Below are 23,895 nucleotides of genomic sequence, written 5' to 3' on the forward strand. Positions count from 1 at the left end.
CCTGATGCTGAATCACTAGTAGCTCCCACACATGGAAGAGTAGATACTAAACAGATGCTAAAATACAGGACAAAGAATGACAAAAACCGCTAAAGGACTGCCACTCTTAACTCCTCAAGAGAACTTAGGTAGGGTAGTAGAGTCTTATGTTTGATTTTTTTCCCGTGTTGGAGAAAAGCAGTTTTTGTTTACTTTCAGTCAGGTAGTTATCTTAATACCTACACTTAGGCTACATTCAGTCTGCCTTTTGAGAGCTTCACCATAGTCTCTTCAGACCTTCTGCTGTCCTAAGGTACCTAGGATAAAGAAACTTTTGGATTTGACACAAAAGATCTATTATCTTAAGCCCAGTCCTGGCTTCTGCACTGTTTTTTTCAAGTGGTTTCAAACCAATTGAGGGTGCTTGTCTGCACAACTTGCTGTAGTTTTGCTGAAATTTGGTGATTCTCAGATGCTTAAAGAGCAAGTTAGGCCACTTTGCTGAGAGCATAGATTAAACTAGCGTTTTTAGCGAACATTGAGGTTCAAGTTAATAGAGGGCTGAGGAATTTTGCAAAACAATGTACCTACATTTGCATTGAAATTCACCTATTATAACACAACTACTCCCATGAAAATCCAAGTTAGATCTCAAGATGAAACAGTGATGTTTTGTTTATAGCATCTTTCACCATTCATATCTGCCTTCAGTTCTGATATTTTATTCCTTCAAGATGACACAGACGTTATTTTTCCCACATCCCATATGTCCAAATCACATATAAAGATATTCAGCTCAAATACCATGAGTGTGAAACATTCCACACTGTGGGTCCAGGGTGACGTTTGGCATGTCTTTAACGTGCTGTGGTGTTCAGTTATAATACAGCAAATTTATTTTTATGCAGCCTGCCTTCATTGAAAGTATGGAAAATTGCTTTGCAGTGAGTCATCTGACAGCTAAAGAACTACAAATCTGTAGTGATATTTAAAGAGAAAGTGGCTCAGAGCTGACAGAGTTCAAGACAGAAAAAGAAACAGAAATGAAAGAGAGGGCCTCCAACCGTGGAGAAAATAGAGGCAAAGACTAGTTAGGAGGAGGAGTGATGAGAAAGCCAAACAAGCTGAGAATGTCAGAGGCAGTTCAGGAGATTATGCATATCATCCTGAAACGAGCATTGGGCTTCAGGTGTCTCTCCTGTGTTACACCAGTGTTAGCCAAGCAAAGATTCTTTGACCCTAAAGGAATGTTGTAAGCCCAGATAAATAAGGGTAATAGGCTCAGTACACTGTGAGGAACTTAGAAACATGCAGGTAGAGGTTGAGGGTAAGATAAATGGCTCAGCTTTCTAGATCAAGACGTTAGAATTGGTAGTTTGACCTTGGCTGAGCACCGGGTGCCCACCAAAGCCGCTCTATCACTTCCCTCAGCTGAACAAGGGAGAGAAAATAAAGGTTCATGAGCTAAGGGCAGGGAGAGATCACTCACCGATTACCATCACTCACCTGGGCAAAACAGACTCTACTTGGGGAAATCAATTGAATTTGTTACCAATCAAAATCAGAGCAAGATAATGAGAAGTAAAATCGAATCTTAAAAACACCCTCCCCCCCATCCCTCCCATCTTCCCAGGCTTAACTTTATTCCCTGTTCTCTACCTCCTCCCTCACAGTAGTGCAGGGAGATGGGGAATGGGGGTTACAGCCAGTTCATTACACACTGTTTCTGCTGCTACTTCTTCCTCAGGGAGAGGAGTCCTTCCCCTGCTCCAGCATGAGGTCCCTCCCATGGGAGACAGTCCTCCATGAACTTCTCCAGCATAGGTCTTTCACATGGGCTGTAGTTCTTCATGAACTGCTCCAGCATGGGTCTCTTCAGGAGCCCTCCAGCATGCATGCAGTCCTTCAGGAACAGATTGCTCCAGTGTGAGTCCTCTGCAGGGTCACAAATCCTGCCAGCAAACCTGCTCCAGTGTGAGTTCCTCTCTCCATAAGGCCACAGATCCTGCCAGGTGCTCCTCTGGTGTGGGCTTCCTATGAAGGTACAGCTTCCTCAGGCTTCCACTTGCTCGAGTGTGGGGTCCTCCACAGGCTGCAGGTGGATCTCTGCTCCACCATGGTCCTCCATGGGCTGCAGGGGCACAGCTGCCTCACCATGCTCTGCTCCATGGGCTGTGGAGGAATCTGCTCCAGCTCCCAGAGCACCTCCTCCCCCTCCTTCTTCACTGACCTTGCTGTCTGCAGAGTTGTTTCTCTGACACAGTCTCACTGGCTGCAATTACTTCTGCACAATTACTTTTTTACCCCTTCTTAACTATGTTATCCCAGAGGCATTACTGCTGTCACTGACGGGCTCAGCCTTAGCCAGCCAGCAGTGGGTCTGTCTTGGAGCCGACTGGCGTTGGCTCTGTCAGACATACAGGAAGCTTCTGGCAAATTAACTTTTCACAGAAGTCACCACTGTAGCCCCCACCATGACCAAAATCTTGCCATGCAAACTCAGTACATAGAAGAACACTGGTATTCTGCACTCCATGATGTTCAAACATGTGAGGATTTTGTTAGACCATGAAGGAGGGAATTTCAGTTAGACAGGAATTATTACAGACATGAATATGGACTTCAGCAGCAGTGCACTCAAAGGGAAGATGGGTTCTGGCAGTCTTACTTGCCTAATGTTAGGAGGGCTAACACTCAGAAGTGAGCGTGTGGGAGAAGCAGTCAGTTCAGGGTCAGAGATGACTTGCTTTGTGTAGAGGGATAAGATCTGAGTAAAGAAGCACAAAAGCTGTCTTGGAGAGCAAAAGAGACTTATTTCCCATGACATTTGAGCCTTCTGAAAAATTAGCTAGTAAGGAAATTATAATGTAGCAAGGGAACAACAGAACGGAGGCAGGCGGTTAAAGAGATTGGAGGCTACTTGCCAGGGTCACTGTTGCTTTTCCTATAAAGTTGATGTCCAAAACTGAGCTAACAGTAAGATATCCCAAAGGAGGAGGATGTTTAAGGAGGAGGAAGTAGATGAGTCAGAAGCAGATGCCTGGTGTTTTTAAAACACCACACTGTCATGAATGAACATCATCAATATAAACACGTTTTGCTGTCAATTGTGTGCGTTCTCCTTGCATTCTTGGTCAAGCCTACAGACTGGTGGTGGGGAACTCCTTGGGAACGTCTCTCATGCCGAGCCCCCCAGCCTGTCCATACTGCTTTTTGTTCTGGGGATTGTTTTGACCTCACTCAGTATAGAACCATATTATCTGCTTTAAGAAAGTAAATGCAATGTACAGTATGTAGCACAAAGAAGAGTACAGTCTTTATTGAAAGCAGAAGGGAAAAGAGTTTATTGTCTTACTTTTATGATTAGAATGTCTTTCAGTACTACAATGTCAAAGCCAACTTTTCTAAATGCATTGAGTAAGGTCAGAGCCACTCTGGCATCCCAAAATTTGAAGGGTGTAATATTTTATTGTTCTCAGTTCTAAAATGCTTATTACAGATCATCTTATTTACAGCTCTCATGTCTCTTTTGAATCCGCAGAAGAGGAATATCAAGGGCAAACCAAGAGAAAGTGCCTTCGAAGGAAGAAACAAAAGAGCAGTTTGCAAATCTCTAATAATTTACATGGAGAACAAACAGACTGTGGAATGCAAGAGGCTCTAGTTCAAGATAATTTACAGCTGCAGCAGACAGACAGTCCCAAAATAAGCAGAAACAAAAAGAGGAAAATGAAAAAGAAGCGACAGAAAGAAAAAAAGAGAGCAGCTGGCTTGGTAACAAAAACTACCAGTGTGGATTTTACATACCAGCCTGACAAAAACAACAGAGAAGAAGCAGCAGGCTTAAAAGACATAGATGAAAAGGCAGATAGCATTCTGGACTTCCTGCAGGCAACACAACAAATTTATTTTGCTGACAGTATGTACCACTTTTGTCCTCTCTTTTCATGAGCATTACCACGCAGGGGAAAATGGATGTGCATTTATTAATGCTGTAATATGGGACAAATCTACTAGAGAAGTGTCTCTCTTGAACTCAGTAAGACATGTGAGTTCTTAGTATTTGTCCCACTTTCTGGTGTGTACATGAATATGTAAGAATCCACATCAGTAGAAAAAACCTGTGGTTCTTTGTTTCTCTGTCTTTGAAAATATACATGATATTCCTTACTCTTTTCTTAAACATTCCAAAGCACTCAGGGCAAGTGGTTAAAATGGGCCAAATTCTTCTTTCCTCTGCAAGCAAACATCCAGAAGGATTACTTCCTTTCAGAGGACTTCAAATGAGGGCAATTGCTATCCTAAACTACTTTCATGCTTAGCATCTCTAAACCAACCTACTTTTCGGAATGTTCTCTTTCCCAGGAGGAGATTTCTTTGTATTATATAAGGAAATCTAAACAGCATGCAAGAGGAAAGGGCAGGATACTGTTGGCACTGCGAAAGTGTATTGGCATAAAGCACTTCTGAACAAGATGAATGAGAACTGCATAATGCATATTCCATAGCACTTTTCAAAGGATTGCATGGATGTTATCCCTAATGGCCTATTGAATGTTCATCTGGTTACTGTTACTGTTCATCTGGTTACTGGAGCTGAATGGAGAATATTAAACAACTTACTTATCTGTATGAGTCCGTCTTAAGTCAGAGCTCTTGGCTCCTAGTCCCGTAAAATTCATCTTTAGACTACAGAATTACTTTAAACACCCTGTTAGGTTGGCATCAGGGATTTCATGTTAATTTTTTTTCAAGATGTATACTTAGAATTTTCTTTGCTCGCTGTTAAGTTTTTCTGCTGCATCAGATCTTCATACTAAGCCTAGCATTGGAAATCTCTCCTACTTTTTGGCTAATGTATTTCTGTCACCAAAAATACGAATTTTACTACTTCACTGTAGTAAATGTAAGCTAAATTACATGTGTTTGCTGCGGTAGAACACCAGAGTAACTGAGAAAGATTGCAAACTCTTCAAGTTCTGCTGTTAATGCATGAACAGAACAGAAACCTGATCAGCTGTCCACAACTGTGTTGCATCTTGAATTTTAAGAAGGAGTGTTGTTGAGCTTCCAGCTTTTCTGGAAGTCAAGTTCAGGTTTTGACAGTTTTTGACAGCCTGACTGGCCCTGGTTTCAAACCAGCAGATCAGTGTTGAGCCAATGAGGACCTTGGAATCCACAGAGAGGAATTCTTAGGTAAAAGGAAGTTCATCTGCAGATAAGATGTGACATCCACAAATCAGAGTGTGACTGACTTTCTTGTTAGGCAAATTGTAATTTATATATAGATTTGACATTATGCTGTTTGCCTTTTCTGGTTGAATGACTTTAACACTCCCTGTTTCTTTTAGATAAAATTGGAAGCCATTGCTTTTAGCAGCATTTTCAAATGGTCACGTTGGATTATGTTTCTACTATATATCTTAAAAAGCTGAATTGGGAAAATTCTGTTCTTCTCAGTTGGCTTGCTGGTAAAAAACAGAAGAATTAAATAAAGGGAGTCTGTTTAAAGGGACAGACTACACCTTGTTACTGGAATGGAAGAATTTATGCTTTAGTAGTGTATAAACAATGCCTGCCCTTCTCTGCTGTGTTCCATGCTGTTATACCTGCTTTTTAAATAAAAACATACAGGTGCAATAACAAGATAATTGGTAGCCTCCAGAAGTGCTTTGCAGTAGTTCCACAGTTTCCCTGTCTCCAAATATGTGTGCATTTTTGTAATACATAGTGTGTAGGAAGCAAAAACACAGTGCTTTGGCCACTGTACAGTTTCTTCATCACACCTTCTTCCTCTGCTAATTTTGAAAATTTAGATTCCTCTTGCATTCCTGTCATTGTGAATCCTACTGTCCTTTTTACTTATTGAATTTTGTAGTTTTCCCCTCTTACTATTGTTTTTATATTTAACAAAAAGTTGGAGGAGCAAGCTGCTCTTTAGTGCCTGATAGTTGGTTGTCAGTTGTACTAAAAAGGAAGATGCTGTCTTTGAAAAGATATAATTAGGAAAATTTTTCTCTGTGTTCACTGAACATTTTTAACATAGTTTTCCAATCGTTTTTCCAGAGAAATCAGAATGCACAGATACTGCTGTAAATTCAGCAACTGCCCAAGAGCTCTTACAATTCCTTGAATCTCGCACCGTCTCTTCCTCAGATGTGACTCATCTACATCGTTTGAAATCCCTTGTATTGCTACAGGATATTGAGAGATTGAAGGATGCCTTGAAACAATTCCAAGAACAATCCATGATGCTTCCTGGTAGGTACCATTAGGTACCATTCACTCATGTTCATTTACTGATTTTTTTTTGTGTGGATTAAAATTCACATCACTTTTTAATTGTTATTATTATTAGGAAGCTGTAAATAATTATATAGTGGTAAATATATGCTTATATAAAACTTGAAAATATAATTCTTGGCAAAAATACAGCGATTACCCTCTTTCCATTTGGTTACAATCAATACAGAAACTTTTCTCACTTTGCAGCAACTACAGAATACAAGATGATTCAGGGTTTTAAACTAAAAACAGAGAATTCCTGCCTGTAGAGTTCGGAGCTGATACGTTTCGGAAAGGACACTCTTAGAGAAGTACATATGTATTCTTTTAAGGATAGATACAGAGTATGACAACCCTTAAGATTATCATGGATGTGAAGCATCTACATATACATGGGACAAAATCCTGTGCATTTCAAGCCTACATTCTACAATCTTAATTATAATCACACAGTCTCATTGGATGTAATACACATGTGCAAACCAGGTAGAACTCAACAGGAATAATGAAAATAGTGTTGGCACTTTATTGAATTAACTAATTTAGCTTCTGTCAGTTAAAGCAAAATGGAACTGTTGAAGTGACTACATTCAGGATATTCTTTACAGGCCTTATCCATATTCTCTGCAGTACAGCTGGAATTCTCTTGGGTTTTGCAGCCCTGAGACAAGTTGCTCTCTTTACTTTTATACAGCAGAAATGTCCAACTGAAGAGAGAAAACAGAAGCAAATTAAAACCCATAATTTTCTGATGCATGTATTTGTCGCTTGGAAAAGCAGAAGACAATTTTCTGAGTGATTTTTAGAATTCATTAATGTTTCTACTGATAGAGCCTGGAATTGTTTACTCTTCCAGTTAATTTTTTTTCCTTAGTAACTCTTGTCACTCCAGGCTCAATTCTAATCTTATTCCAAGTTCACAGAGATGTAACCACAGTAGTTGATTTGATATTCATGAGGTATAACAACATAAGAAAGAGGAAAATACATTCTTATAAATCATTAAATGATAATTAAACACCTGCTAGGTATTAATTTGCTTCAGCAGAGTTTAACAATTACTGTTTGTAATTCAGGAATTTCAATGAATGAAAATTTAATGCTCTGCAATTTTGCTTTGAATTAGGCCTTTGACTATAGGGGCTTTTCCTACTTTTGGCTCAGAAATAGGTCATCTTGTCCAGTCTGGGTATTTTACATTTTAGGTTTCATTCCCAATTAAGAGGTGATAAAAGCTAAGAGTTGTTTCAAAAACTTGTTGTCTTAGCAAATTCAAGTTCTTATTATAGAAATACAAGTTAGGACTGTTTATGGAGATAAAAATGTACAGTGCATCATAGTTATCTCTATTTTTTTACAAGTTTGTCTGATTATCTTGCCTTTTTTCTCTTTATTTTTACTGAGATGTGATGTACTAGAAGCAAAGGTCATTCTATATTAACATGGTAAAAAAAAAAATCTAATTTAGAAAGGTGATTATTTTTACAAAACAAACATTTTATTCCCTGTGGTTCAAGAATCTGTTAAGCATATTCTTATATAAGTTAATATGTTAAGGTTCAAGCAATATGTTAACCCTTTTTCCCATGGTTATGATTGTATTTAAGCTGCTAGCATCAAAGGAGTCATGATGGGTGCCATGTTTTGTTCAGTTTTATCTTTAATTCCTGGAAGGGAAGAGTAAGAAAAAAATGAGAAGTGATCCATCTCTTTCATATAAGTGCACATTCTCCTTTAGTAAAATTTACAAATTATACATACCATTATATGTCTTTTATAACCCTGTATGTTATGGTTTCATCTAACTCTACACTGGGGTTACCAAGTTTATGCCTTATGATAAGTTTTGTTTTCTTAGTAACTTTTTACAGACCCCTTAAATAAAGCCCTGGTCTGCAGATCACAAATTGAAAATCACTGGTTTAATACCATGTTTTGGTATTTCCTTCACATCTCTTTGCATGTTATTCATATTGGGAATCACGGTGCAACCAAAAGAAAGAAGAAACAATGAAGAAATAAGTTTCTGTTTTATCTTAAGCTCCTGGGTCCCAATATTTACTGTCAAAGAAATTGCTAAAGAGATTGAAACAAAAATTATCAACGTTAGGTATTACATTTAACCCTTCATATAAATGAGAGAACATATTTAAATAAGAAAATCTCTGGTTAAGAGATTCTTGTTCTGTCTCGTTATCATCCTCCATCAGCTTACCTTATACTTTGTGCTTCAAGTTACTCTGTCAAGTTGACCTTGTAGTTCAGTGATCATACAAAGTTGAGGTTGGTCAGGAGTGTTTGTGTGAACATAATTATTTAAAGTGTCATTGTTCTCAGACTGTAAAAGACAACAAAATGTCCTATTACTGTTTCCATTTATTTGGTACTCTTTAACAAAAAGAGTACTTACCTCTACCTAAAATCTTGTGTAAGTGCAGAGAAGAGAATGTTTAGAAGTCACGTAGATATGGATTTCTCATGAGGGGGCTTTGCTGATCTCTGTCAGAAAGTCTCTGTCCGTTTACAAAAGGAAGCCAAGGGACCTTCATGGTCCTGCACAGTGCAGTGGTCAAAGGAGAAGAGTTGTGACTGGAATTAGTGCTCCCTTTGCTGGTTGGAAACTGTAGCTGTTTAAATGAGAGCTACTTAATTCCTATTTCACATCAATTATTAAAGCATAGGTGATCGCCTAATTAAAAAAAAGTCAGTATCTCCTAATTTATGAACTCATTTATGAACTACTCATCAACTTCATTCCATTATCTATTAACGTTTTCCCTTTGTTGGTTGGTTTCAAATCTCAAACATACTCTTCCCTTGTTGCCTAGGAAATTATCACTCATGGCAGAGCTCGAAGCTTCTTTTATCTGCCTTTTTTTGGAGAGTTGTCCTTTATATATGTCTTCATTGCAGGGGAAGATACATTTGGCAGACCAGAAATAATGCAGTTACTGGGTGCCTACAGTGCAGAGGCTGATACACAGAGGCCTTAAAATGATTAAATTTACACTTCTTTTTATGAAGTAACATTCAAAGAAAAGGAAAAGAAATTGAAAACTACATTAACATAACATTATAGAATCATTTTGAATGTGAATATTACATGGTAAGTACTGTGGAAAGTCCTGTCATTAAAATCAATAAAGTCACATAGGTAATCTCTGAATTAAGACAGAAGTCGTAGCATTTTGAGGCTTTAGTGCAGCTGTCTGTACAAGATGACTCGTTCTCAACTGGGGCTTCCAGATGCTCCTGTAAGTTCAATAGTGGTGTGAAATTACTCTCCAAACAGAAAGAAGTGAAGATGCATTCTTTTAGCCTTACCCAATGATCATGTAATTTCAGCTTCCTTTTTTTCTGAATTATTGAATCATAGCAAATAGGACATTTCAAAATATAGGAACAAAATTTTCTCATACAAATGACTGACCTCCTAAAATAAAGTGCACCTGCTTATATAGAAATTCATATGTATTCAGGCTCTGATATGTTCATTGGTTTTACTGAAATGCTAATATTGAATGGAAACAAATGCTCACACAAGTCTGTCCTGTTCAGAAACGTCATGGAGTTATTTCAGGAGGAATGTGTTTTCTTTGTTTCAGATCATACTAAGGTAGCCACGTCTCTGTTTCACTACTGGATTACAGATATCCTTCCTGTGAAGAACAGGAAATAAAGCCTTGCCTGCATCTGTATGCACAGGGTTAAAATTTAATATACAAACTCATAACCAGCTAGCAGTTGTTCAGGAAGAGCAGTATCAATACACACTCTACAACTTAAGGTAAATGGATTTTTTATTGTGTTACAAACTTCAGAAGACAGTAAACAAGGTAAACCAACATGTGAGTTTTTGTGTTTGGTTGGTCAGGAATGCTGTGTGGCCTGAGTCTTCAGCTGGATGACTATGTACATTTCTCCTTAGGATAAGGGAGTTAACTGGAATGATAAAGTCTGTATCAGGTATTTTGTTTAAGAACATTTCCTTTTTTTGTTTGTAAATTTATCATTCCTTTCTGGAAATTATATTTCTTGACTTTTTTGTATATCTGCTTGCTTGGAAAACAGAACTATATTTTTTATATTTAAATCTAAGCAACAACACGTCATGAGGAACATATTTTTGCTGAATAAACTGCTAAATTGTGGAAATAGATATATTTCTACATGTGGGTCATGTAGGTACTGTTTGGAGTTATGAAGAAACTTGGATGGCATTTTCAGAACTGTTCCATGGCTAAGCCTGTTACAATCTGATGGGCCTCACTGACTGTAGAGTTATGGGACTGGGTTCCCTCACTGATTACTGTGTAATCTGTCTACTACTATGTAGTCTTTCTGCAGCTGAATTTATCCATGTGTAGATAATACAGTAAATAATATCCATGGTTGTAAAATGTTTTGGAATCATGAATTAAAAAATGCTTTGTAAGTAAGAGCTTTCAGCCGAGTCGTTCATCTGGTCTTCTATCTTGGTGTGTTAGCTTCTTCATCAATAAGATAGGGGCAACATATTTATCTCCTCCAGCATGTGCTTGGACATATACTACTGATGAAACTATATAAACATTGCATGGTTTTTTGCTTTGTTTTTTATTTTTTATTGTGTTGCCTGATATATCCTGATGTAAGGCATTGGTTTAGGGATGCTCAAGAATTTCTAATAAAAATACAATCATATCTCTTTCTCATTTATTGAAGAAGTTAAAAGGGATTCAATAGCACACCAAAGGATTGCAGGTGCAGAAAAACTAGTCTTGTTGCTATGGCAGCTGTGTGGAGCTCTGAAGAACTTGAGTTTGGTCTGTATCTGTTAGGAAAGATGTATAAAGCAAACATTGCAGAGGGGTGCTCTCTGCTTTAATGCTCCTTAATTGCTAACACATAGGCACTGTACTGTAGATGTGACTTTTCACTGAGATCCTGTGTGCCTCAGTCCCACATCTGGAGAAAGAAGAAAATATCACTTTGATGTGAAGCACCTAGATACTCTCCTAGAGCACCTAGACCCATGGGAAATTAATAACTTCATCCTCAGATTAAGGTTTGAATGTCACACAATAAATGAGGCCTAGGAACTGCAAAAAAGGGTACACAGCAACTCATTGGGTAAACATCATCTGTCCTAAACAGTGAATATGAAAAAAATAAATGAGGTCACGTAATTAAAGGCAGAATTTTGAAACAGAAGTACAAACCAGGTCAAATAAGGACCACAAAAACCACTGTAGTGCCTGCATTTCCTGATAATCGAGTGACTGTGCTGAGGGATGTTATAAGGCTGCTGCCTTGAGTGGACTCCAGGACCTGTCAATTCCTTCTCCTTGTCCTCTGGATCCCAGGCTGGTGCACCTGGAGATCTGGATGTCTCCCCCACACGCCAGTGTAGGTGAGTGCAGCTTTCATGTTCCCAGGTTCAAACGGTAGTGATGCTTAGCACGGATCTTGGGGAGACACACAGCACTCACATGGATGACTACACAGGGCTTTGATGCCTTGAATACCGGCACAGGACCCCAGTCTGTCTCATATCCCTGCCTGGATCCTGGTCCCTCTTAACTCTGTGGTTCTCCTACTCACCAGCTACTTCAGCCTGACACGTTTACACACTCATCTCACAAGCACTCATGCACTCATGTCACACCTTTGTTTATTGCTTTAATTTCTCTTCTTTAGTATTTCCTTTCAGTGCTTGGCCATTTCTCATAAACATAGAATGGTTTGAGTTAGAAGGGACCATAAAGATCATCAAGCTCTAACCCCCCTGCCATGGGCAGGGACACCTTCCACTAGACCATGTTGCTCAGTATTAAAGGGATTTTTAAAATACCACTGAATTCTAAATAGCTGCATATAGAGGAGCATATTTTGGTATCTTTGCCAAACAGAAATGTTTTCACAGAATCACAGAATGGGTAATGTTGGAAGGGACCACAGTGGGGTCATCTGGTCCAACCTCCCTGCTCAAGCAGGGTAAAATTTTGTATTATCCCAGAATGTGAGTAAAATTTCTCAGGTCAAAAATGTACTTTGCTTGAATCAGGTAATAATGGAAAGAAGATTACTTTCAGTCTCTCTTTTTTCCCTTTGCTTTTACCACTGTAAGAGCTTTATACTCTGTGTAAAAATCAGCTGGCCCCAGCAAAGCAAGCCTGGGAACAATTTCAGAGCATAGCGAGTTAGTTGGTGATATCTGATGTCTTTGTAAATGACCTGTGATAGGAGCTGAAGCTTACACTTATCAAACCTGCCACTATTGCACTAACAGGGATTATGAGGAGTAGAGGATAAAGTATGTTGAAGAGTTTAGAAAATTGGACCAAATCCAAGCAGATAAATTGTAGACTGTAATTGCAGATAAATGCAATTGCATAAGGGTGTATTTGTTTCTGAAACAAACGTGCCAGACAACAGTGTGCTGATTTGCAACATGCATAAGGACACTTAAGAGCAATACACAAAAGAACAGAGCAGAAGATCTAGTTTAATAGTAAAAGAATGGACATTACTTAAAGTAAATTAGGCAGCGTACTATAAACAGCAGGGGTTCCATGTTTAATGTCCTATTTGCAGTCAAAAAAGATTTCATACATCAGAATTTTAATACCTGGTCACTTTTCTGTACTGCTTCTCTAAAATAAATGGTGCTCAATCTTCCTACAGCTTTTCAGGTTTATTTGAGTAGTGGTATAGCCAACACGGCTGGGATATGAAAATTGAAATATTTAAATTAATATCCACCAGTGAATACTGTGGTCTGCCTTTCACTATACAAGGCTGCTTCAACATAGCAATGAAACATTTATCCTTTTGGATTCTCATGCCAAACTTATAAATGGCAAAAGAGATGGCCTTGAATTTTTGCTTCTTCAGCATCATTCAGTTTAATGAATGTACAGCATCATGGAATTTCTGAGGCATGGAAGAGGTTTTTTACGTGGACTTTGCATCAGAAAACTTCAGACTGTTATCAGCATATTTCAAACTTCTGGGAAGACAGAACTTTAAAATTTTGGTTTTAAAACCTACATGGGCTCCAAGAACAGGAAGAATTGAAGGATCAACTGGAAAGTAACCTGCATGTGTCTTCAAGAGAAAACTTTGTCGTTTGCATAATTGAGCACTGCACAGTAAGTAAGGAGCAGCAGCACAGTGAGAGAGAAATCGGGCTCTGAGTAGGTGGTGGTCCTTTACCAGAGTGTCCAAAGAAGGCCATGGAGGCTGAAGTAATTTGAGGCATCTGTGGTAGTGAATAGCTAGTCACTACACTTGTATGCAAGGGTATGAGTTCAAAGCCATTATCTCTATATATAGGTACATGTTTTATTCTTAAAATTGCCTGTAAGACCTTAATTTTTCTCTTTTGTGGATATGTAATGTGGGAATCAATCTCTAATGTTACAGATTTTTACTGCTGTGTAAGTGGTGCAATATTTTATATAGCGCTTTACAATCATGTAGAGTTATAAATTCCTTAATAAGTTTTCTGTGACAGCTGGGCTCTCTCCTGCACCACTGCTCAGTAGGCTGAATCTCTGAAATGGCAGCATAAAGGCAGGAGATTTTTAAGCTGTCTTTGACCAAAGGAACCATATGTCGTCCAGTAATATCAGGTATATCATAAAACCAGTCCACAGATGAAGTGTGGAAAGCGGTGTGTGTTATACGTGTACAGTATGCTACACATTAAGTATAATAACAAAGAGTGGTAGTGGAAATGACAGCAAACTGTATGATTGGGAAAATGTATTATATTTAATATTTAGGGAAACCTCAGGTTATAGCTATGCAGACTTCATTAATTGCTTCGGCCCTAGATTGCACCTAAGGAGGGCTGCATTGCACGTGTTTATGCAGCTAGTTAAGCTTCACTGTTTACTGCTTTATCCTCTGCGTTGCATATAAATAAACTTTTGTTTATTGTTTTCAGCTTATAGATAGATATATGCTGAACTAAGGGGACAAGGGGAGATATGTATAAAGAAAAAGCAGAAATTTACAGATGCTGTATTTTTTTCCCTTCTATAAGGATATAGGAAAAAGCTGTATATTCTGTGATTAGCTATATATTCTGTGATTATTTGAAAACAGTGCATGTGCACCACAGTCACTGAAGGTCAAATATATAGCTTTAATAAGGATGTTCTCCAAGTCGAATGCCTTACTTTGTAGAATTAATAGTCTGTTGTCATTTTAATGTACTGCATACTCTTGTAAAATGTATAAGCAAGCTGTAGTTCTCTTTTACATTATTACTGCAAGGTAACATCCTGGTTTAGGATTCATAATGAAAAAAAAAAGTGTCATCTAAGATTGAAGAGGACTGCATGAAGAGAAGGAACAAATCTGTGGTTCAATACCTTCTTTTCTTTTGCATCAACTCTAGGGTGCTATAGGTTGCATCAAGTAGAGGCTACTTCTCTTCGTTTTCAAGATCTTTGCCAGTCTTCTCAGTCCCTCATTGAGCACATAGGTGATTCCTCCATCCCTGTCAGCCTCTGGTATTAGCTTCCCTCACCCATTTCCTATATTTTCAAGTTTACACATTTGTGCTTTTTCCCCATGATGCCTTCCACAGCTCTCTACAGAACAGACTTTCTACTGTCTTCCTTTCCTTCTTTAAAGCTTTGCTTTATTGTGATGCTGCCCAAAAGCTTGCCAGCATGCTAGGACCACTGCCTACTGTGCTGACTAATGTTGCCTTATTGTCTGTGTACTCCCACATCAATCTGCCTGTTTTCTCCCTGTTTTCTCCTTTCCTAAGCGAGTATAAGTTTCTTGCAGGATTTGCCCTGCTGCACAGCAGCCAGCACGACAAGTTCCTATTACATCTGAGGTGACAGTCTGCTGGGGAAATGAAATAGGCTTAACTACAATTGAGACCATGCTTGAACATGTAGGAAAGGCTACTGATAGTCTAAAATAGCTTCATAATTTTACACTGCACACATGATCAGTCTGGTAAAACAGGAACTTGGTTCTCCCTAGCAGGCAGTGTTCTTTGGAGACAGTGTTCTTCTGCAGGTTGCTAAGGAGAGCTTGGAGGCATGCAGGGTGGAATTCATTTCTCTTGACTTCATATGTCTACAGTGTTAATGTTTCCATCTGAGCTGCCTATCCTAAAGAACTTCCTGATCACTGGGATTAAACAGATACTTGTATAGGGCAATATAACTGATTGCTACTGGACATATATTTTAGAATAGGAACAATGGTACCAATGGGAGCACTTAGATCTTTGTGTTGACTGTTATGGGAGCATAAACACATAAGTCAGATGGAAACATCTGCATTGCAGGCGTCTGGATCCTGTTAAAAAAAAAAAAAAAAAAGAATAAAAAAGATGATTTGCTGCATCTGAGAAAAGGACAGGAATGTGCATGTTGCATGACCAGAACGTCACCTACTCTTGTTTCTGGTCTGGCAGTGACAAGCTCCTTCAGCCTGAACAGGGCTGTGACCCCCTCTCCTTGCTGCTTTCATGTCTCCTCTTGGGAAGCGACTGCCTGGGAGTGATAAAAGGGAGAAGAAGAAGAGTAAGGAGCTGTTGTACAGCTGTGCCTGGAACTCACATAAAACAAACTGAGGAGATGCTTCTCCTTCTCTTCCTCATGTTCCCTTCATGTGATCATGCACAAACCAGCCTCCACTACTTCTCAGGTAGACTCAGTAAAAGCTTGCTTTGTGATTTATTCCTCCTCCCAGTGACAATAATCAAGTGGAAGTGAATGTAAATGCACAAAGAAGTAACCATTGCTAGGAATATCAAACTGATCAGCTATTACCTGTATTCTAGAGAGGGAATCAATAACAAATATATTTTTTTCAGAACTAATCACTGAACTCTGTAGGCATAATGATAGCTGTTTGATCTCTGTCTGCCATGTGGGAACTTAAAATGAAGGTCATGTTCCAATCTGATTGGAATTCAGGGAAAGCAACTTGGCTTATTACAATGACTGTAGTGCTGGATTCTATTTACATTGGTAAACAGTTTAAAATACCTGACATGTTATTCAATTAAATCTGTGATTGCAAACTGACAGACCAAAGTTCATTGATTTTTTCCAACCACATTAAGCTAAGTACATGGCACAGTGTTTCATTAGCCTGTCTGCTTAACCCTTTCACCTTAATTCAATTACCGAGAATAAAATTAATGTGTAAAATATTAAATAACTCTAAATTTCTAAATTAGAAGACATTTCAAGAGTATATTCATCTTGATAGTTTCTGGCATATATTTATTACTGTATGATTTACAATCTGCTACAGATCACATTGTTATTCAGATGGCAAAAGTCAGAAAATTTTTTCTCTATACTCATTCGGTAAATTGATAGATTCATAAAGGGTAAGACTGAAAAGGACATGAGATTATCTTCTCTGACCCCATCTAGATCCCTGGTCATAAATTTTCCCTTTACTTTAGGGCGAAGACCAGTCTGACAGAAGCACAGTTTGTGATTTTGCTAAAACAAGTCATCTGCAGAGACAGGCAAGCTTGATTTAAAGAAATCAAAAAATGAAGACTTAGCCCCTTCTCTAATAATTTATTCCAGTACTCAATCACTTTCACGCTTAAAATCATGTGCCTTATTTTAAATTTGAATTTGTCTAGATTTAACTTTCAGACATTAGTTCTTGGTATGCTTTTCTTCACTAGATTAAGTAGTCCCTCACTACCCACTGTTCTCTGTCTGTAAAAGTTTTTGAACACTGTAATCAAGCTACAAGGCAACCTTTTTGCTACCCTAATATTATCTCTTTAAATTATTTTATTTAAGGCATTTTCTACAGCCTTCAACTTGGTTTTGTGGCTTTCTCATACATTTTCTCCATTTTTTTCCCACCATTTAGAAAACAAGTGTGGTAGAACTGAGCACAGAACTTCATTTAAAATCTCAGCACTGCCAACTGTCATACTCACTGTTTCATTGGTTTTGGATCAACTTCTTGCCATAGTATTGTATAGGAAGTCCATGTTGAATTATTTTTCATAGTAGACAAGTACACTTGAAATTCATTGCTTTCCAGGATTTAGTCCTTGGTTCCATACTTCGTGTTCATAAATGTCTGTCTTTCTGTGTGGCTGTATTAACTTAAATTTTCTTTTACTGTGTCTAGATTAATAAGTGATGGATTGTTTTGTGCACATGTACTGCTTTCATTAGTATTGACTGTCTGCTAATCTTGGTGACAGCTGCAAATTTTACCAACAGTGATTCCATGTTTGCTTCCAGATCATCAGTAAAAATGCTGGACGATGTCAAGGTCTAGTTCTAATCCTTCTGGGATTCAAAGAGAAATAACATTATTCAGTCGTGATTCCCTGTTTGTACCTTCTTTTTGGAAACAGAAAGCTGAGATCATCTGGTAGATTTCTAATTTATTTAACATGTATTTATTGTATTATATGCTCCTTTTGTTTTGATCACAAAGTCACGTGGCGCTAAGTGTAATGGTTGTCAACAAGTATTTCTTCAGTTTTCTACAAGAACAAGCTTTAATACTTTTTAGATAAGGGTAAGATTCCAAAAACTGTACAAAAAACTGTAAAATTGTGTTTTAAAGTGTGTTTAAGGGCAAGCAGAACAATTGAAATGTATTCAAAGTAAATAACCTCTCAAGTTTGTCTTACGTGTTTTCAATTTGTTGCTCTGCGGGGGATTAGTTAAGAATGATTGTTGTGCAAGATTCTTTATTTTTAAACATCAAAGAAAAATTTGTACTTTTTTCTGCAAGATGTGATCCTTAATATTAGTTATGAAGGTGTCTAGTGTGTGCATTATCTGTTGTCTTGCATTTCTTCCAGCTGGTAATTGAAAAAAATCCCTTCAATAAGTTCATTAAATACTGATGAAAAAAACCATGTCTGAGATGTAGAAGTTTGCTTATGAAGTTGCATTCGCAGTTTTATAGTGGGATATGTAAATATTCAGTTTTTTACAGAAGCAGTTCTCTGAGCAGATTTCCAGGCCACAGCACAGGTGTGTTAACTGTTTATCAGCATTCGCTGTCCAAATCCTGAGATAAGATCAGGGTAAGGATTCATCAGAGATATTGAACTGTGGCTGTATAAAGCCTTTGCAGATGAATAGCATAGAGCCTTCAGCTCCCAGGTTCTGGCTCACTGCTAATACAGAACATGTCTGGCAGGATTCCAAAAGGTTCCATAATTCTCCCCTACGCTGGAAGTCTTATGGAAAAAAAAATGCATCATTTTTGTCACACTGCCCTGGCATTATCCTTTCTTTCAGTCTGATTTCCTTATGCATAAGCAAAAACAACTAAAGTTCAGTACCAAGCCAAAAGCAGTTCAAGTGTCCTTGTGAGGGTACCTGAGGCACAAAGACTTTGCTGACTGTTTTGTTTCAAAAAGTCCCCTGCCCGTCTACTTTTTCCATAAATTGCAAGGCCTTGCAGTGTGAAAAGTGGTCTCAAACTACCCTGCAGGTACCATAGGATGAGATTTTGAAAGTAGGCAGATCCTGGGAAGCATCTGGCAAGTGACTTACTGAGCAGGAGGGAAGGAGACACGAGACTGCATGAGTGTAGCTTTTCTCATGTAGGTTGCAATGGTGATTCATAGGCCCATTCTGCTCTGTGCTTAACAGCATTCTCATGGATAACCTGAGACTTGTACTTTTAAGTGAGGGTGGTGGGAAACTTTTAAGGTGAAAGTCATGAAGATGAGATGGCATTGAGCAAGTATTTCTAAGAGGATCATTAGTCTTTTGAATAATAACTAAGGGTTCTCTCTATCAACCTTAATGCAGCTCCTGTTGTCCAAGGCTGATCATAGGAATTACTGGTGTCCAGAAATCATAAATGCTTTGTGCAGCGGTCTCTTGAATGGTATTTTGTTTGAAGCCAACCAGAGAAGTGCAAAAAACCCCCCATAATAATAAAAAACTCCATAAAATTATTTCTTAGAGATCCAAACTAGGCCAGTCTTTGCGACCTTTTTCTATTTTGCTGAGCCCATAAATTGTTGTAGTCATTCTTTGTGAATATCCCGGTGTTGTGGTTTAACCCCAGTCAGCACCTATTCACCACACAGCCAGTCACTCTCCACGTGGCAGGATAAGGGAGAGAATCAGAAGAGCAAAAGTGAGAAAACTTGTAGGTTGAGATAAAGATAATTTAATAGGTAAAGCAAAAGCCATGCACGCAAGCAAAGCAGAACAAGGAATTCAGTCACCACTTACTGCAGGTAGGCAGATGTTCAGCTATCCCCAGCAAAGTAGGGCTCCATCACATGTGACAGTGACAAACGCCATCACTACGAATGTCCCCTCCTTCCCCCAGATCTATATGCTGAGCATGACCCCATATGGTATAGGATGTCCCTTGGATCATTTGGGGTCAGCTGTCCTGGCTGTGTCCCCTCCTAGCTCCCTGTGCACCTCCAGCCTCCTCACTGGTGGGATGAGGTGAGAAACAAAAAAAGGCCTTGGCTGTGTGAGCACTGCTCAGCAGTAATGAAAACATCCCTGTCTTATGGTAGTGGATTGACCCTGGCTGGGTGCCAGCTACCCACCAAAGCCACTCTACCACTCCCCTCTGCAACTGGACAGGGGAGAGAAAATATAACAAAGGGTTCAGGAGATAAGGACCAAGAGAGATCACTCACTGATTACTGTCATGGGCAAAACACTCAAAATGGGGATATTAATTAAATTTATTCCTAACAAAATGAGAGCAGGATAATGAGAAGTAAAATAAATCTTAAAAGCACCTTCCCTGCATCCCTCCTTCCTTCCCAAGTTCTACCTCCTCCTCCTCAGCGGTGGTGGGAGATGGGGAATGGGGGTTGTGTTCAGTTCGTCAAAGGTTGTTTCTTCTGCTGCTCGGGGAGAGGTGTCCTTTCCATGCTCCCATGGTATCCTTCCTGTGGGAGACGGTCCTCCATGAACTTCTCCACCATGAGTCCATCCCATGGGCAGCAGTTCTCCACAAACTGCTACAACATGGGTCACTCCTCACAGGTGCAGTCCTTCAGGCGCAGGCTGCTCCAGCATGGGTCATCCACAGGGCCACAAGTCCTACCAGGAAAACCTACTGCAGTGTGGGCTCTCCACATGTCAGCAGGTCTCTGCCAGTACCCTGCCACAGCACAGATTTCCCACATATTCACAACCCTCTCTTGGGCATCCACCTGCTCCAGCGTGGGTCTACTCCACAGGCTGCAGGTGGATCCCTGCATCCCCATTGACTTCCATGGGCTGCAGAGGCACAGCTGCTCCACTATAGTCTGCACCACAGGCTGCAGGGGAACCTCAGCTCTGGCACCTGGAGCACTCCTCCCCCTCCCTCTCCACTGACCTTGGTGCCTGCAGAGTTGTTCCTCTCATATACTTTCACTGTTCTCTGGCTGCAGTTACATCTGCTCAATAACCTTTTTTTCCTTCTTAAATATGTTATCACAGAGCCATTACTATCACTCCTGATGGGCTCAGCCTTGGCCAGCGGCAGATCCATCCTAGAGCTGGCTGGCATTGGCTCTGCTGGACATGGAGGAAGCTTCTGGCAGCTTCTCACAGAAGCCACCCCTGTAGCCCCCCACTACCAAAACCTGGCCACACAAACCCAATGCAATTATCAACCCTGTTTTCAGTGCAAATCCAAAACACAGCCCCACGCCAGCTACTGTGAATTAACCCTACCCCAGCCAAAACCAGCACTCCAGGGTGTGCATGTCATCTGAAAAACCTACCCAGCAAAAGCATTCTACTCACAGTTGTTCTTTCTCTTCTCTGGATTCAAATCTGAGTCCATGGACCTGAGTATTATCTCAGTGCATGGAATGGCGTGGTCACGTTGCCGTTATGCCCTGCAGCGTTATTCATCCCCTTTCCCAATCCAGCAGCCTGTGCTTTTGAGCAAGAGTCATTACAACCAAGCATGCTGTTCTCTGGGATGCTCTAAGGCAGCGGAAATGTCTGCGATCCAACTCTCAGCTCAAGTATTGTGCACCAGGATATTAACTGTAAAACTGGCAATATTGCTTTGGTGCAGAGGCTTCCTCCAGGCACCCACAAGACAGATGGCTTTATCAGTACACAGCCATTCACCTCTGCATTGCAATTGAGAAGAAGTACAAGCAAGTTTTCAACTATCTTTGCTAAGCAATTTTACAACTGTCTATCTGAAATTAAAGCACCCTCTCTTGGCTGTGCTTTGCATTTTTATAGTGACTGGCAATCTTTTTTCCACAGTTCTACGCTCAGCCTTCCATTGGGTTTTTAATGCTCTCAAAAATACGCGACACTGAGTTAATGAAGATGAGTGTTTCAGGCTGTAGGGAACCAAGCAAAGGAGAATTCTGTGTAATCTGTATAATTGGACACTTCCTATAGGCAGTGTAAAAAACCAAATCATTTCTGGCAGGGAAAGACTTCTGTGTAGAAGTTCATAGGAATGAATTGATCTGCACCTCATGGAAAGTTTTTCTAGAACCTATACAAAGGTCATCTTCCAGCCTGCAGCCTGTCAGTCACGTTCATGAAGTGAACTTTGGTTTACAGGTCTTTGAGGTGGTATGAACCAAGGACTGAAGCACTGCATTTTTTGGTAAGTGGGTGTCTGTCATTGGCTCAAATGAGTGGAAATCCATGAACACATCTCTTAAGTTGGAGTGAATTTCCATCAGAGTCAAAACAGGTCAGAGATAAATTTTAAGACCAAGCAGACCAGATATTTGCACCCCCTGGCAATTGTAGTACCTGTGCTCCAGTTTCCAAATAAAGGTGTCATCAGCTTCCCATAAGAAGGGGTAAGACTGAAACGTGTTTAAAGAGTAATATTGCCTCGCCATCAGAGAAAAGCAGTAGGCATAGATTTCTATAAGCTGTAAAATGGGAGTTTACAATCAGCTCTGAAAGTAACTTCAGGGTGGGACAGTCTGTCACTGCAGTTCCCAGTTCACAGCTCTGCACTGAAAGCAGTACACACTGGACAAGTCAATGTCTGATAATCAGTAAAAACCCTGTTGACCAAGGCTATGATGCAGGAAAGAGGTAAAAACCGAAAAGGTGGGGTTTTTTTGTCTTTGTATATTACAGCAGTGAATCCTTATGCATTTCCTGCCTTGGAGAAGGAATGTGGGAAGAGTGGAGGAAGTCCTCCCTCTAACTCTGAGTGAGGAAAAAAAATATCCCAGCAGCTTTTATTTCAAACCCTCCATTTGTCTGCATGTCTGGGAAGACCGTGGAAGTGTTGGTAAGAACATAGTAACATGAGAGAGAAATTCATACAGAGGAGGTAGGGAAGCAGGAAAGAAGAGTAGAAGGACACACAACTTGAAGAGACCCATTTGCACATTCTTCATAAAGAAACACTTCCTACTTTTCTTTATACCCATTTCTTTCTAAGTCTGCTTCATCCTTTCAGAGATGAGAGAACAAAAACTGCCCACGTTATTAAAAATGCTGGTTCACCACTGATTTTTTGAAGTGTGCTTTGATGTATTCTCTAGTCCTTTCCAAATAATTCAGTTGCTTTTTTGACCCCTTACTGGGTATGGAGCTGACATCTTCATGGAATCATTATTTTAATCCTGAACAGTCCTTATCAGTTTAAGTAATTATGTGCACCATTTTGCAATGTCCTACACAGAATTTCATCTACCATTTTATCACAGGTTGTCTGTGGTCGTAGTGCTTTTCTGCAGCTTTGCACAGTCAGCTTTTGATTTTAGTCCCTGCGATAACTGTAGTGAAATCAGCAGTCTCTGTTCTCCCATTATTCATCACCTTTTCCAGGTCATTTAAAACTTTGCTGAGCAGCACAGATCCTGACAAAAATCCCATAGGATTGCGTTAGTGATTTCCTTCCGGTGGGAAAATGTTGCATTCCTACTTTTGTACTTTGTCTTTCATATTTTTTAATTGCTTATTAATTCAAATAGGATCTTCTTAACCCATGAGACTTCCTTTTTAAGGGCTTTTTTTTTCCCCCATTGAATTTTAAAAATGCACTTAATACATCTTGTATGCTTATTTGTCAGTTCCTAAAAAAAAAATGCCAGTAGGCTTGTGAAGTGTGTCTTCCCTTTACAGATGCTTAATGGAGTGCATCCCAGTATATTTTTCCAAGTGTCTGGTCATTCTGTTCCCTGCAATGGTTCCTACTGACTTCCTGAACAAGGACATCATATCCACTCATCTGTAGTTCCTCAGATCACCCCTGAAATCCTTTGTAAAAATTAGCCATTTCCCCACCTTCCCACCCCCTGACACACAAAATTCCCAGGGAGAGGTTACACACTGCAGCTCACGGTTGTGTTATTTCATCCTTCGGCTGGTTTAGAGCTCTTGGGTGAATTCCATCTGGCCCTAGTGAGCTGTTAGGGTTTTGTTGTGGGAAATACAATCTCTGAAGAGAGAACTCCATGCTAAGTCCAGTGGATCTTAGTTCAGTGCAAATGCTCACTGCTCTGCCCCTTTTGTTTTGATTTCCACTCCCATGTAATTTGAATTCTGTTCTAGTAATTTCTGCTTGGCCTTACAGTCAGACATCCACAACACTTCATCAGAATAAAGACTATCTAATGAAAAAGTAAATGTTACAGAAATTGTGTTCTTTGGATTAATCTATTTTTCATGCTTTATTTCATATTTATTG

The 23,895-nt window shown here is 39.5% G+C and overlaps 1 protein-coding gene across 4 annotated transcripts in view; it reads left to right on the forward strand.

Annotated features, from left to right (window-relative positions):
• Positions 1–23,895, forward strand: part of ERICH1 (glutamate rich 1) — a 91,747-nt gene that overhangs the window by 55,687 nt on the left and 12,165 nt on the right. For 2 of the 4 annotated variants that reach the window (XM_064650420.1, XM_064650422.1), the window contains 3 exons: positions 3,521–3,898; positions 6,046–6,240; positions 9,870–10,947. In XM_064650420.1, the coding sequence (XP_064506490.1) occupies positions 3,521–3,898; positions 6,046–6,240; positions 9,870–9,943 (647 nt within the window). In that variant the 3' untranslated portion in view covers positions 9,944–10,947. Of the gene's footprint in view, positions 1–3,520; positions 3,899–6,045; positions 6,241–9,177; positions 10,948–23,895 lie in introns of those variants that run through there. The other 2 variants (XM_064650419.1, XM_064650421.1) reach the window with 2 other exon arrangements.

Source organism: Pseudopipra pipra, chromosome 3 (assembly GCF_036250125.1).
Source record: "Pseudopipra pipra isolate bDixPip1 chromosome 3, bDixPip1.hap1, whole genome shotgun sequence".
NCBI classification, from domain to species: Eukaryota; Metazoa; Chordata; class Aves; order Passeriformes; family Pipridae; genus Pseudopipra; species Pseudopipra pipra.